Source organism: Salvelinus alpinus, chromosome 38 (genome assembly GCF_045679555.1).
Source record: "Salvelinus alpinus chromosome 38, SLU_Salpinus.1, whole genome shotgun sequence".
Lineage (NCBI taxonomy): Eukaryota > Metazoa > Chordata > Actinopteri > Salmoniformes > Salmonidae > Salvelinus > Salvelinus alpinus.
In genome coordinates, this window is record NC_092123.1 from 10665887 (window position 1) to 10682746 (window position 16860).

General features: G+C 42.8%; 1 protein-coding gene across 1 annotated transcript; it reads right to left on the bottom strand.

Moving 5' to 3' along the window:
- Nucleotides 1–2967: 2967 nt before the first annotated feature.
- LOC139566406 (FAST kinase domain-containing protein 2, mitochondrial-like) lies at nucleotides 2968–16846 on the bottom strand. Its single transcript, XM_071387552.1, has 12 exons — nucleotides 16755–16846; nucleotides 15511–16216; nucleotides 15104–15207; nucleotides 14853–14961; nucleotides 12099–12222; nucleotides 11765–11904; nucleotides 10316–10488; nucleotides 9622–9785; nucleotides 9126–9353; nucleotides 7060–7153; nucleotides 6757–6871; nucleotides 2968–6379 (listed from the first exon to the last, which is right to left on the bottom strand). The coding sequence occupies exons 2-12, from the start codon at nucleotides 16144–16146 to the stop codon at nucleotides 6266–6268; spliced, it is 2001 nt and encodes a 666-aa protein (XP_071243653.1). The 5' UTR covers nucleotides 16147–16216; nucleotides 16755–16846; the 3' UTR covers nucleotides 2968–6265.
- Between the last annotated feature and the right edge of the window lie 14 nt (nucleotides 16847–16860).

Consider the following 16860-nt stretch of genomic DNA (forward strand, 5'->3'; position numbering starts at 1 on the left):
TCTCACCCCGTGGGATCAAAATGATCACAAGAACGGTGAGCAAAAATCCCAGAACCACACGGGGGGACCTAGTGAATGACCTGCAGAGAGCTGGGACCAAAGTAACAAAGCCTACCATTAGTAACACACTACGCCGCCAGGGACTCAAATCCTGCAGTGCCAGACGTGTCCCCCTGCTTAAGCCAGTACATGTCCAGGCCTGTCTGAAGTTTGCTAGAGAGCATTTGGATGATCCAGAAGAAGATTGGGAGAATGTCATATGGTCAGATGAATCCAAAATAGAACTTTTTGGTAAAAACTCAACTCGTCGTGTTTGGAGGACAAAGAATGCTGAGTTGCATCCAAAGAACACCATACCTACTGTGAAGCATGGGGGTGGAAACATAATGCTTTGGGGCTGTTTTTCTGCAAAGGGACCAGGACGACTGATCCGTATAAAGGACAGAATGAATGGGGCCATGTATCGTGAGATTTTGAGTGAAAACCTCCTTCCATCAGCAAGGGCATTGAAGATGAAGGCTGGGTCTTTCAGCATGACAATGATCCCAAGCACACCGCCCGGGCAACGAAGGAGTGGCTTCGTAAGAAGCATTTCAAGGTCCTGGAGTGGCCTAGCCAGTCTCCAGATCTCAACCCCATAGAAAGTCTTTGGAGGGAGTTGAAAGTCCGTGTTGCCCAGCAACAGCCCCAAAACATCACTGCTCTAGAGATCTGCATGGAGGAATGGGCCAAAATACCAGCAACAGTGTGTGAAAACCTTGTGAAGACTTACAGAAAACGTTTGACCTCTGTCATTGCCAACAAAGGGTATATAACAAAGTATTGAGATAAACTTTTGTTATTGACCAAATACTTATTTTCCACCATAATTTGCAAATAAATTCATTAAAAATCCTACAATGTGATTTTCTGGATTTTTTCCCCCTCATTTTGTCTGTCATAGTTGAAGTGTACCTATGATGAAAATTACAGGCCTCTCTCATCTTTTTAAGTGGGAGAACTTGCACAATTGGTGGCTGACTAAATACTTTTTTGCCCCACTGTATATACTGTACTCTATATCATCTACTGCATCTTGCCATCTTTATGTAATACATGTATCACTAGCCACTTTAAACTATGCACTTTTACATTTACATACCCTACATTACTCATCTCATATGTATATACTGTACTCGATACCATCTACTGCATCTTGCCTATGCCGTTCTGTACCATCACTCATTCATATATCTTTATGTACATATTCTTTATCCCTTTACACTTGTGTGTATAAGGTAGTAGTTGTGGAATTGTTAGGTTAGATTACTCGTTGGTTATTACTGCATTGTCGGAACTAGAAGCACAAGCATTTCGCTACACTCGCATTAACATCTGCTAACCATGTCTATGTGACAAATAAAATTTGATTTGAATTGCCCTGGGGGATACGAACAAAGGATCCAATTCGGGAAAGTTGTAATGCTGGTGGTTCTGGTGAGTTACCGCCACTCTGATATCCAATAGTTCTTCCCGGCTGTATGTAATAACACAACAAAAATTCTGGGCTAATAATGTAAGAAATAACACAAAAAACAAAATACTGAAAAGTCTCCTAAGAGCTAGAAGCACAGCAGCCCTCTGTCAGTGCCATTTTCATCAATATTTTTAGATAAGTATTCAGACCCTTTACTCAGTACTTTGTTAAGGCACCTTAGGCAGCGATTACAGCCTCGTGTCTTCTTGGGTATGATGCTTCAAGGTTGGCACACCTGCATTTGGACCGTTTCTCCCATTCTTCTCTGCAGATCCTCTCAAGATCTGTCAGATTTGATGGGAAGCGTTGCTGCACAGCTCTTTTCAGGTCTCTCCAGAGATGTTCGATCGGGTTCATGTCCGGGATCTTGCTGGGCCACTCAAGGAGTCAGAGACTTGTCCCGAAGCCACTCCTGCATTGTCTTGGCTGTGTGCTTAGGGTCGTTGTCCTGTTGGAAGGTGAAGCTTCACCCCAGTCTGAGGTCCTGAGCGCTCTGGAGTAGGTTTTCATCAAGGATCTCTCTGTACTTTGCTCCGTTCATTTTCCCCTTTACTCTCCCAGTCCCTGCCGCTGAAAGACATCCCCACAGCATGATGCTGCCACCACGCTTCACCGTAGGGATGGTGCCAGGTTTCCTCCAGACGTGACACCTGGCATTCAGGTCAAAGAGTTCAAACTTGGTTTCATCAGACCAGAAAAACTTGTTTCTCATGGTCAGTTCTTTAGGTGCCTTTTGGCAAACTCCAAGTGGGCTGTAATGTGCCTTTTACTGAGGTGTGGCTTTCATCTGGCCACTCTACCATAAAGGTCTGACTGGTGAAGCGCTGCAGAGATGGTTGTAATTCTGTAAGGTTCTCCCATCTCCACAGAGGAACTCTGGAGCTCTGTCAGAATACAGAGTAACCATTGGATTCTTGGTCACCTCCCTGACCAAGGCCCTTCTCCCCGATTGCTCAGTTTGGCCGGGGGGCCAGCTCTAGGAAGTCTTGGTTCCAAACTTCTTCCATTTAAGAATGATGGAGGCCACTGTGTTCTTGGCGACCTTTGATGCTGCAGACATTTTTTGGTACCCTTCCCCAGATCTGTGCCTCGACACAATCCGGTCTGAGCTCTAATTTCGAAAAACACGTTTTCTCTTTGTCATTATGGGGTATTGTGTGTAGATTGATGAGGAAAATGTTTTATTTAATCAATTTTAGAGTAAGGCTGTAACGTATCTTTATTTTTTTTAAGTCAAGGGGTCTGAATACTTTCCCAATGCACTGTAGGGAATAGGGTATGATTTGGGACGCATTCTATACATCTCATCCATTTTTGTCAGCAAGTCTACATATGCACATAACAAATTAATAAAGGAAAATAGTAACCAGTTATGTGACAAACATTGTGAAAACCTTTGACAGTTTCTCCAATAAATTAAACGCATTTTTAAAAACAGAAATTTTAGTAGATTCCTGTTTCTATGACATTTTATTTTAGTTACAGGCATGAATATAGACCACTTAGTTATCACATCAGTTCCCAACTCTACTAAATGACATGCCAATAATTTGAACAGTTTCACTCTTGGTAAGGCCACCAATTCATCACATCAGTATTGTTCTCAAGTGCAAACATATTCTATATGACTAGTGCCCTGATTTTGTTTATCATGTCACATGACCTGGATTTTAACCGTTATTTTAAGCCTTTTTCAAAAATGAGAATTTGACCAGAAATGAATTTTAGAATAACGTAAAAAAATGTGGAAAAGGTTAAGGGGTCTGAATACACTGTACGTATATATGCACAGCACCAGTCAAAAGTTTGGGCACACCTACTCATTCAAAGGTTTTTCTATATTTTTTTACTATTTTGTACATTGTACAATAATAGTGAATACATCAAAACTATGAAATAACACATATGGAATCATGTACTAACTAAAACAAATGTTAAACAAATAATTTTTGATTCTTCAAAGTAACCACCCTTCGCCTTGATGAGAGCTGTGCACACTCTTGGCATTCTTTCAACAATCTTTATGACATAGTCACCTGGAATGCATTTCAATTAACAGGTGTGCCTTGTTAAGTTATTTTGTGGAATTTCTTTCCTTCTTAATGCATTTGAGCCAATCAGTTGTGTTGTGACAAGGTAAGGGTGGTATACAGAAGATAGCCCTATTTGGTAGAAGACCAAGTCCATATTACGGCAAGAACAGCTCAAATAAGCAAAGAGAAACGACAGTCCTTTATTACTTTAAGACATGAAGGTCAGTCAATCCAGAAAATGTCAAGAACTTTGAAAGTTTCTTCAAGTGTAGTCGCAAAAACCACCAAGCGCTATGATGAAGTTGGCTCTCATGAGGACCGCCACAGGAAAGGAAGACCCAGAGTTATCTCTGCTGCAGCGGGTGAGTTCATTAGAGTTAACGGCACCTCAGATTGCAGCCCAAATAAATGCTTCACAGAGTTCAAGTAACAGACACATCAACATTAACTATTCCAAGGAGACTGAGTGAATCAGGCCTTCATGGTTGAATTGTTGCAAAGAAACCACTACTAAAAGACACCAATAAGAAGAGACTTGGTTGGGCCAAGAAACACGAGCAATGAACATTAGACTGGTGGAAATCTGTCCTTTGGTCCAAATTTGAGATTTTTGGTTGCAACCGCTGTGTCTTTGTGAGACTCAGAGTAGGTGAACGGATGATCTCTGCATGTATGGTTCCCACCATGAAGATTGGAGATGGTGTGATGGTGCTTTGCTGGTGACAAGGTCTGTGATTTATTTAGAATTCAAGGCATACTTAACCTGCATGGCTACATTAACATTTAAGTCATTTAGCTGACGCTCTTATCCAGAGCGACTTACAAATTGGAAAGTTCATACATATTCATCCTGGTCCCCCCGTGGGGAATGAACCCACAACCCTGGCGTTGCAAGCGCCATGCTCTACCAACTGAGCCACACGGGACCACGGGCTACCACAGCATTCTGCAGCGATACACCATCCCATCTGGTTTGCCCTTAGAGGGACTATCATTTGTTTTTCCAACAGGACAATGACCCAAAACACACCTCCAGGCTGTGTAAGGGCTATTTGACCAAGAAGGAAAGTGACCGAGTGCTGCATAAGATGACCTGGCCTCCACAATCCAATTGAGCTTGCTTGGGATGCGTTGGGCCGCAGAGTGAAGGAAAAGCATTGGGCCGCAGAGTGAAGGAAAAGCAGCCAACAATTACTCAGCATATGTGGGAACTCCTTCAAGACCGTTGGAAAAGCATTCCTCATGAAGCTGGTTGAGAGAATGCCAAGAGTGTTCAAAGCTGTCATCAAGCCTAAGGGTGACTACTTTGAAGAATCTAAAATATATTTTGATTTGTTTAACACTTTTTTGGTTACTACATGATTCCATGTGTTATTTCACAGTTTATGACTTCACTATTATTCTACAATGTAGAAAACAGTAAAAATAAATAAAAACCCTTGAATTAGTAGGTGTGTCCCACTCAAAACACAGGGGGATGTGTGTGTCTGATATACACACAGACATGAAAACAACTTACACACACACACTACTGTGTTAGCATCGGTTTTTGATACTATCACTCAGCGTGATATCTGTCCAGCAATTATGCGTGTCAGTTAACACTGTGACATTGTAATGGAGGTGACATGTAGGTTTGAACAGCTGTATGCACCGCAGTAGCATTTTTTTTGGTTACTACATGATTCCATATATGTTAGTTCATAGTTTTGATGTCTTCGCTATTATTCTACAATGTATAAAAAAAATAAAAAAATGAAGGCTGAAATGAGTAGGTGTCCAAACTTTTGACTGGTACTGTGTATAGTGGATTACTGTTTCTATCATTTTATTTTCAGCATAAGTGACAGTCATGATTATAAACCCTTTCTTTGTTATAACATCAGTTCCCATAACCACCTCTCCTCAACACATTTCAATGACATGGCATCAATCTGAACAATTTCAGGCCCAATCCCAAATCAACCACTAGACACTCACCCTATGCACGTGAGATGTAAGAGGATTTAACGGGTATAAGCAATTCATTCCAACTGGCCCTCTGGTAGGTTAGGTTGAAGTTTCACCATATTGCTTAAACCCATCAAATCATATCCGATCTCCACAAGTGCACAGGGTGTAGGGTCCATTTAGGATTGGGGCCTCACTTTGGGCAAGGCCACAGAGTCATCTCAAGTGACGTATTCTAAATGAGACACACAAACCCAGTAGAAACATGGCTCTGTCTCAATAGTCTACAGTAGCTTCTTCTCCTCGTCTCCTTTCCTTCCTCTGGTCAGGCTGGTCAGTTCCTTCAGTGCAGATGAAGGAGAGGAGGCGAGGATATGAATTTAGACTATTTAGGAATAACCCATGACGGGTATTAAGATGCTTAAAGTTATGTTACTTAACTTTAAGTTACTTCAACAGGATTGAACTTACTTAAACTGGAACATTTACGCTCCAACACAGATTCCTTCAAAAATATGAGGAGCAATGACACGGATGGGAGTTTGTTCCCATTTACTTTCTAGTTAAATAGTGAGACATCACGCAGTGAACTGTATAGTCCAGACACTCAGAGATATTTTCGACAACAGTCTTCATGTAGTCAATTCAGTATACCAGCAGTTCCTGTGCAACGAATGACAGGACCGGATCGTGACCAGACTGACCACAGAACCAGGTCGGGGTTCTCTTGACTGAACGAGCCATGTCCCCGCTCTCTCCATGTCCGTCAGTCTGTCATCTGTTCGACGTTAGCAGGTCTCTCCTGTTCTGGAAAGATCCGTGTTTTGAGGAACTCTGTTCTCTCCTCTTCGGACAGATTGTCCAGCTCGTGCTCCAACACCTAGGAATGGAGAGGAGGGACGGGAAATAACGTACTTAGAAATGAGGGATGGGTAAAAGTGGGGATACCTAGTAGGAGGCCTTGAAGTCGAGTCAAGTTCAAGATGGGCTCTGCAACATTTGTCTTATTTTAGTGTATTACAATGTCTCTCAAATAAACCAAGTTAAGACTCATAAATAACAATGCTAAACATGGCTCACATTTCACCTTATCAAAATAGGATGGTACAAAGAGTTTCAATCAGAGGATCAAGTTCATCATCTCAGAAGGAAATTTGTTTGTTACTAAAAGTCAAACGAGAGACAGTTAAGACACAATCACATTAGCGAGAGCTTAAAACAAGAGCCTAGGCTACGACATTGGGGTGCAAGACTCACCACGACTGGGGTGTATCCTAGGACCGTCAGATGACGCATCTTGATAGCCAGGTTGCCACGGGGACGGGAGGTACCATAACAGAAAGAGGACGGGGGTGCGCAGAACACTGCAATTCTACACCAGGGGGAGAGAATACAAGAATAGTTTGATCCTAATTTGGATAACATTGATGTGACTGAAACAGTAATTGAATGAGTCTGAATGGCAGAGACTACACCCTAAGCTCTAATTCAGATGAACTGAATCATATAATCCTGTAAATTTAACAGAGTAATTGTTTCCCCACAACATTAGTTAGTAACCTTTGACTGTGCTCAGGTGGAGGAAACTCGCCCTCAGATGGTGCCCTCCCTCCTGTGGCTTCTTGTAGAGGTTTGGGTTGGGTTATCACACCATCTGTAATACAACCCAGACACAACTCGTAATATGACATCCTTTTATCAACAGAGACAATAACTCGCTAAAATAAAGCACAAGCACTGTTGAGCATTGGTGAAGAAATAATTGGGGGACACATCTTATGCTGACTGTCTTGTCCCACATAATACATACACAACATATTGACCCCAAACAGTGAGGTAGCCAGGTCCCAGATCTGTTTGTGCTGTACAGCCAACTCCTATGGCCCTTAGCTATCCAGGGTTTCCCAAACCCGGTCCTGGCCCCCACCCCCAGGTGCACGTTTTAGTTTATTCCCTAGCACTACACAGCTGATTCCAATAATCAAAGTGTGATGAGTTTATTTGAATCAGCTGTGTAGTGCTAGGGCAAAAACCAAAGCATGCACCCAGGGGGGGGGGTCCCAGGACCAAGTTTGGGAAACCATGAGCTATACAACACAAACAGATCTGGGACCAGGCAATGTTCCCTCTAAGCTCGGGCTGCCGCACAGAAGAAATAGCAGCCCACGCAGAAAAGCACGAGATTTACATTTCTAGAGTTTTCCCTTAATGAACACTATCAACGTTTCGCTCTACTGTGGGAATTGTGCTCGAATCAACACAATATTTTCTAATCAAATCTAATTTTATTTGTCACATGCGCCAAATACAACAGATGTAGACCTCACTGTGAAAGGCTTACTTACAAGCCCTTAACCAACAATGCAGTTCAAGAAATAGAGTTAAGAAAATAAAGTCAAAAATAAAATAAAAAGTAACACAAAATAACAATAACGAGGCTATATACGGGGGTACCGAGTCAATGTGCAGGGGTACAGTTTAGTTGAGGTAATTTGTACATGTAGGTTGGGTAAAATGACTATTCGTAGATAATAAACGGGGGGCAATGTAAATAGTCCAGGTGGCCATTTGATTAATTGTTCAGCAGTCTGGGGGGGGGGGGGGTAGAAGCAATATTAGCCACTTTCAATGTAACATACCGAAACAAAATGAACTATGCAAGACTTAGTTTGCAAAACGAACTGTGCAAGAAATTTTCTTGTAGGCAAAGCACATTGGAGTAGGATTCTATTTAATTGACAGCCACGACCCAGGCCCGTACTCTACACAGACTGGTGCACCATAACTAATCAGAGCTGCAGTAGGCCTATATGCAAATAGCCATTGTCATATATGGATCTGTGCCATTCACTTTGAACTGGAATGTGTTTACAGCATGAGCGTTAGCGAGTAGATGCGCTTGTTTTGAGATCAAAGTGAGAGTTGCATGTAGCCACCTGTGCACATTTGTTCATATTCTTTGCTAGTTAGTGAGTTATTAGCCCAGTTATAGCTAATTTCTCGCCAACAAATGGGGAAGTAGTTGCTTCCTACAAGAGCACAAAATGTGTGCATTTCTAGCCATCTTTGAAAAGCGAGTTAGGTAAAGAGTTTTTTTTGTCTTAAAGGGGCAGTGTTGTAGCCAATAGGCAGAGGGTAGCATCATTTGTTTGATTCTCTGTAATAATGGTATAGGAATAATAATGCATTTGATTTTGTAAAGTGGTTTCTTGCACCAAACAACAACATTCAGTCACCTTGTCTGAAGGACAAGTGGATAAACAGGTTAATGTCAAGCCCTGCATGTTTTTTCCCCAAAAGTCTCATGGAATGTAGGCCTACATTGAACACCACACATTGGCTGCTACTGTAGGCTGAATGATAGAACAGCTATTTCCATATTAAAACGTTTTGGGATGCATTTTTCTCCATTGTTTTTGGCCACTCTGATAGGCCTACATTACGATCAAATAGCCATAGTAGTCTACTTGGCCACTTAAAAAACGAACTTAAAGCAGGTACAGCCTCAGTAAACGCGCGCAAAAGGTTGCACAGAATTTTGCACTCAGCAGACCTGAAATTTGCTCAGTGCCTAAAAAGAATTTGAGGGAATATTGGGACCAAGCTAACAGTGAGATCCTATTTACCTATGAAGTATAGGCCTTCAACCATCACACCCTCCTGTAGCAGCCCTTCCTGGGCGATGCTCTGCAGGGTCATAGACAGCCCTGCGTTAATGGACAGGTCGTTAGGGGCTGGAGAGCCCAGAGCCTCGGGAGGGACGGTCAGGGGCTTAGGGAGAGAAGGTCGGTCCAGCCTGAGACACAGGTCCACCATCTGCAGCTTTTTTTCCATCACCTTCTGCAGCCGACCACCTGTATGGACATGGAGGACAAGGGGTCAGCTGGTTGGATAGGTTTAAGTAAGATGGTAATCGCATCCTCTTGCCTTCTTATTGGCTGGGTAGAAATATTGCTTACACCCATTTCACTTCCTACAGGAGCATCTAAGGGGTAGGGGCTAGCAGTTCGATTTGGAATTCAGCATATCTGTATTATAATAATGATGTATAAGTGTTTTATTCCAAAATCGAATGATTTGAAAATCGAATCAGTATCTTTATTTAGGCTGACAGTGTCTGACCTCTGGCACTGATCTCCTTCAGTGTCTCCTGCTGCAGCAGCTGTTCCAATGGGGCGGCAGGAAAGTGGCCCAGCAGACACAGGCAGTAGACCACCTTCAGCAGCTCGGAGGCAGCCATCTTGGGAAGGTAGGACACCACCACGTGGGTCATGCCCTCCAGGAACCTATGGCCAGGGAGAAACCAGTTAGGTCAAGAGAAACATATAGAGTTAGGTTGCATTCAGCGGGATATGGTGGTAATCTGTATTATGTGACTCTTATGTGGCTGCTTTGAATATTGATTGACAACCCATCTCCATTTACAAATACAGCTGTAGCTGTGCACACTGCAAAAGTGCTATATAGCAGGGAGCAGAGATTACTGTAGGTTCCTTCAAAATGTAATGCGGTAAATACTGATCTGTAAGTAATTGAATAAGTGAGAGACCCTACTGCTTCAACTTTCACCAACCTCGACGAATCAGTAAATACTGTAACTTAAGGTTTGGGAGAATGGAAGCCTGCATTTAAGGTATTCAAACAGGGTATAGGCCTCTGTAAGTACAGTTAGCCATTCTTTAACTTCGCATATTACGGTAATGCAGAGAAGAGGGGGGAGGGAGAGGGTATGGCAAGTTAGAGACCATAGAAATAAAAATGTCAACAATGTCATTCTATTTCTATAGTACATTCTATTTCTATGGTGGAGACTCACGGCTCTCTGTAGCCCTGTAGGTTGTGGTTTAGGGACGAGTAGGTCTTCAGAACGCTGAGGACGTCATTGAGCCCCAGGGCGTCCGGGTTCTTAGTCACTCTCTCTGCGAAGGCGTCCAACATGGCCGTGGGGCAGAACGCTAGATCCGCAAACGCAGACAGGAAGAGAATCAACTGGAACCGACAGAACACGTTAGAGGAGAGGAGTAAAGTTCCGATTTCAAACACAGGCTCTTATGGATCAATATCACCACTGAACAGTATGCTAGGTGCTAGAAGCTATGGGAACCTTATCAAAGGCCGGTTCATCAGTAACAGTGCACCCATGCTGCATAAATCTATGCGACTGTATTAGGGTTGGGCGATGTTTATCTTTTCCCCATCGTGATTATGCACTCCTAAAACATTGTGCTATACGATGGTATCACCCCCTACTGGCCAACCGCCTGCATAATTATAAACTGATTCGCATTTGTCCTATTCCATATTAGACCTAGGCTACTATGCGTTTAAGGTAGGTTGCACATAGCTAGAATAATATGAAAATAGGCCTATGCCACTTAGGCTACACATTGTTCTCTTTCACAAGCTTTCCTCAGCTTTCTTTAGATTTCTAACTACATTTTTCAATCTTGGTATTGTTAGCACAATTTCACTTCTTGTGGCCCGAAATATAATTTGGCATTCAAAATACAGTTGTGATTGAGAATAGCACAGACTCCGACTTACATAATTGTTCACATTTAAAAAGGAGAAACTTTAGGACAAACACGTTATTAGAACGTTTGGGAAAAACTTTTCATAACTTTAATTTGGTCTTAGTGCTTTTATGATATTTCATTTAGTAGGATTAGACTTGACAGTTTGGTTCACAATGGGAAGAAGGGATTTTTTCTCTCCCAACGTCGCATGTATGCATTATTTCTGTTATATAATGCTTTGATCAACTAAGTTTTGTTCAAATTTCTCATTAAATGTTTACATCTTGCTATTGTTTGTTCTCTCTCATTATTACCGTAGGCCTACCATATTTGTAGGTTATTCAAAAACAACTAACAACTTTCCGAGATGATCTAACAGAGTTGAAGGCTAAGTTTTTGATCATGAAATAGAGCGGCTGGAGAATTCATTGCCGAGAGACAAAAAATTGAACATATTTTCTGAAAGAACATTTAGCGCTGCTTTGGTGAAACTTAGCAATGTCCATCGTCCTCGTGCATTCGGTAAATATAACATGAATTGAAATAGGCTATAGCAAATAAGAATATAGGCAATATTACTCTAAATAATGTGGCTAAGGGGGTAAGCAGTATAGTATTAGTATATATAGTGTAGTATAGAATACTGTAGTATAGTAAATTATAGTATACATTAGTATGGTAAATTATAGCATAGTATACAGTAGTATGGTATATTATAGTGTACAGTAGTATGGTATAGTATAGGTCACCTGTTTGTTGTTCCACATGGCGATGCTGGAGGCCACGTAGTCAGAGATGGCGGTGAACAGGACCACGTCTCTGGAGTGCAGCTCCTTATAGGCCCTCAGCACATTCACCAGGCGGTGGAAGGGGACTCCGTGGACGTGCTCTGTGATGCAGGAGGGAGGAAGGAAAGAGTACAGTAGTCTATCACATATAAAACAGTTGCACCATTAGTTGAGAATGATGAGCCGACACTGATCAAATAACTGATCCTGTGAAACAAACACATGAAGCAGAGTACAGTGGCTTACGTCCACTGGTTTCCGGTCAGTCAAGTCTGGCATATAGGATGTGTCTCACCTGCAATCTTTCTGCTGCAGATGGCCAACAGTGGCTTGGAACAGAAGCCCATAGATGCCAGAGTAGTGATCATATACTGGGAGTTCGGAAGAGTGAACTGGTTTGCCAATGACAGGGCCTTTCTCTGGATGGAGGGACGGCAAGAGAAACATTGTTATTACTGGTCAGGGACCATATTCACAATCTCAGAGTAAGACTGCTGATCTAGGAGTTTTAGGGCTGAACCCATTTCGTCGACCTACTATTTTTTTTTTTGTCGGGCAGTTGCACAGTTTATCAAATAAATGCTGCAGTAGCTGTTTTCAAAGTATTTCCGCCATTTTGTTTAATAGCTGGTTAATGAATCGCACCAAGTCTAAGAACTACGAATCCTATATAGCCTATTTCACCTCTCGCTGCAACACTGCCTGGCTGGGCTGTGCGCACTTGAAGAGCTGAGGGAAAGATTCATTTTTAGAAGAGCTGCGCACAGGCATAAAAGTCTACTGAAGTGAGACTTTGTTCTTGTGTTTCTTGGCTAGTTACATTGTTTTATTCACATGCTAGATTGTTTTTCCATGTTTGAGTTTCAACTGCTACGGAAGAGAAGACAATGCTTCTACTATTCATACTCAATCTCACAGCAGGCACAAACATGTCTGGAGTCATAGGTTCATGCTCTACAACATTCGCAGAGTACGACCCTGCCTCACGCAGGAAGCGGCGCAGGTCCTAATCCAGGCACTTGTCATCTCCCGTCTGGATTACTGCAACTCGCTGTTGGCTGGGCTCCCTGCCTGTGCCATTAAACCCCTACAACTCATCCAGAACGCCGCAGCCCGTCTGGTGTTCAACTTTCCCAAGTTCTCTCACGTCACCCCGCTCCTCCGCTCTCTCCACTGGCTTCCAGTTGAAGCTCGCATCCGCTACAAGACCATGGTGCTTGCCTACGGAGCTGTGAGGGGAACGGCACCTCCGTACCTTCAGGCTCTGATCAGGCCCTACACCCAAACAAGGGCACTGCGTTCATCCACCTCTGGCCTGCTCGCCTCCCTACCTCTGAGGAAGTACAGTTCCCGCTCAGCCCAGTCAAAACTGTTCGCTGCTCTGGCACCCCAATGGTGGAACAAACTCCCTCACGACGCCAGGTCAGCGGAGTCAATCACCACCTTCCGGAGACACCTGAAACCCCACCTCTTTAAGGAATACCTAGGATAGGATAAAGTAATCCTTCTAACCCCCCCCCCCTTAAAAGAGTTAGATGCACTATTGTAAAGTGGTTGTTCCACTGGATATCATAAGGTGAATGCACCAATTTGTAAGTCGCTCTGGATAAGAGCGTCTGCTAAATGACTTAAATGTAAATGTAAAAATTAGTCGCACCACCGACGTAACATCGTGAAAGTGTTTGTCTCAGCTGTGATATCTTGGTTAAAAGAATCAGATCACAAAATGTTTAATTAAATAATATACAACATTACTTCTTACTAGTAATACGTGTATTGTTTTAGAAACATTACAAAGCACGCTCATCCATTTTTTGTGTTTTGTTGGTGTAATTTTAGCAGAAAAAATATATTTTGGCTGGTAAAAAATCAGTGGTTGTTTTTTTTGTTTTTTTTAATATCTACCCGCCACAGTGGCTGGTGGACCAAAATGTTAATTTTATGCTCTGAGGCCTAGGCTACCGGCCTCAATGTAGCCTATTTGAAAAATCTTTCCATTTCTATAACCATTTGAGTGAAAGGGAGAAAAAAATGTCATGCTCCAATTCGGTGGAAACATAAAATAGGCCTACTTGATTACTTCTTATCCCAAATAGCCTACAGCTGTATCTGGACAGAGTTCACTGGCGCAGGAAACTGAGGGTCCAGAATATTTTATACAATGTTGCAAGAGCTTCCACTGGACCAAGTTGATACAATGTTTCAAGTTCCTTGCAGACAGGCCATGTGTAGCCAATGTGATTCAGGATATTTTTTACCTGCAGGCTGCAATGTTTTTATTTGTTGGCTTTATGTAGGATATTTTTACATAGTTGGCAATGGCAATAGAAGTTACTTTTAGATTTGTATACTTTTAATTTAGATATAATTTTTATTAATCACATGACAATGATTGAGATAAATTAAACTGTTAATTAAAATTAAAATGCGCATATGAAAATCATAACTGGCATGCAGATTGGTAAGATAAATTGGTATTCCAAATGGAAAAGGTTGTCAACCCCTGGTGTAGCCTATTACAGGCAACTTCGGGAGCGTAATGGCAAAATCTGCGAAGGCCAGCAGCAGCGGGAGGAACAGTTTATTTTATTCTGGTTAGGCTACCTTGATCTCTGGCTCCCTCATGAGTAATTTGTGTGTCTTAATTATTTAATCACAGCATGCTTAAAGCATCAGATAAGTTCAGTAGCCTGTGCAACAGGGAAGTTATATGCAAGCCTGGTTGATTTTATTAAAACACACAGGGTGTGTGTCTATACATGGAAAAATAGAAATTTAAAAATTTCGACCAGTCGATTGGTCAAATGAACAGACGACTCTTGGTCGACAAAGATTTTTTTTTTGTCAGGGACAGCTGTAAGGACTTTTCCTTTTAGATCACAATGAAAAAAGATACAGAGAAGACCTAATCCGAGATCAGCACTCCTATTCTGAGACGCTTTATGAATACTGGCCCAGATGTATATAGTTTGCCACAAGGTACCACAGGGTACAAGGCTCGCTAAACTGTGATTTAACTCAATGGCTCAACGAATGAGGCCTAACACACCTCCAGTTTTTTCTTGATGTCCACCGGGGTATCCCGGCCCATGTGGCGCATCAAGGTCTGCAGGGACATGACGTTCTGGATGCTTGGCAGTAGAGCCTCGATCATTAGCCTAGAAAACAATACACACACGGTCATACACTGTACTGTACTGGAGAAACACACTGGACCTGGGGGAGTTAAATAGGAAAAGGCACTCTAGTCATTTTTGAAGAATCACTGCCGCTGTTAAAACAGATGTCACTGGAACCCACCTGACTCCCTCCTTCAGTGCGTCCCCATTGGGGCTGCTCTCCAGGTGCTCCAGACAGGAAGCAAGCACTGACAGGGACTTCTCATCAAACTCATTGAGGTTCTCCTGTGGGGACAAAGCATGGCATTACACCAACATATAGGAAAGCTGCCCAGTGTGCATTTTAAAATATTGAGAGAGAGTTACAGCGCTACTCTTGGTGGGTGCCAGTCTGTGAGGTTACTGTTCACTGACAGGCTGGCAACCGGGCTAAGTCAGGACTCCAAAATAAATATAAAATGTAAAATATGAATTCCGCCAGACACAGATGAGATAAACACTTGCATGCTGAACAGCGCTAACATGACTCAAGTATCTGATTGGTGGCCTGACCTGTAACACACTAACAACCTGTCTCCGATTGGTTACCTGGCAGACTCGGAGGAGGGTCTGGACCACGCGGCTGCGCTGCGACACGCCCAGCTTGACTGTGGCCAGCAGGCTGTAGGCTAGGTCCTCGCTGCGCATGTGCCGCGCGTCCTGCATGGTCCTCTGGAGGAGCTCCTCGAAGCCAGCGTGCTCGAACATAATGCGCAGTTCGTAGCGTCGCTGCTCCTCCGACATCTTCTTGGTGGACTCCCAGCAGCGCGTCAGGCAGTTGCTCACCCGCCGGTGTGTGGCTGTGTACTGGCCGGCCAAGTCGAGCACATCCGAGGGGGAACCGCACTCCCTCAGCTGGTCATAAAACGGCACCCTTTTGGCTGGCTGGTCAGGGGATGTCCGACTTTGTGAAGACCAGGTTTCAGAGCTCTGAGTCTGTATGGAGTTGCCTTGCTTTCTTTCCACCACGTCCTGCCCATATGTTTTACCCTGAGAATAATACCTCACGTTGTATATAGTTAGTTCTGCCAATGGTCTATGACTTGGTCCTGTGCTCCAGATATGAGACAGTCCTCTGTCAAAGCTCTCTATCATCATTTGAGGGCCACGGTGTTGCCATGGACGTCGGTGGTTGCATATCCGCAGGGCCCACCTGAGCAGCACCTCTGCTGTACGGGCTGTCATTGTGTTGTTTTGTTGCACAGATACCAGTCCACTGGGTAGTGGGTTAAAAATGCAATATGGAAGATATCATCTGAAATTATATAACACGATACATACAGTCAATGAGTGTTTCATACAGCAACACCATTAAGTCATCAAAGTATCCTCTTGAACAGCTAACGTTAACGTTACTAGAACAAAAGGGAAAGCCAAATAACACAGCGTGGAATTGCACATGTGACATTACAAAGTCATTAACCTTAGATAAGTTTATCACTGTGCTTAGTCTTTCCTTAGCTAAATAGACTGATACTCGAGTCAATTCTGCATCTAAACGCGTGTCTCCACTATCTGAAAACAATAAAATGTTGTTTGTAAGACAATCATTACTTCCCATTGTGAAAATTGCAATGCGATGTAAATTGGTCACAAGGCCAACAAGCGCATGATGCTAGGGGACACTAGCTAGCTAACGTCGCGTCAAACATTAGCCAGCTAACTATAGTATCGTCAGCCAACTCGCTAAATGACAAGTTGCGCTAGCTAACTCACTCACGTTAGAATTTTCATACATTAAACATACATAACGACATGTCATCATATTTGAATATAAACGAATTTACCCTGACCTTATCTACGTTGTCCAATCCATTTCACATGCCAGTTGTCTGTGTGTGCAGCCATAATGGGTCCTTCGTCATCCATTACAAAACGACGTTACATCATGTTAAGTTT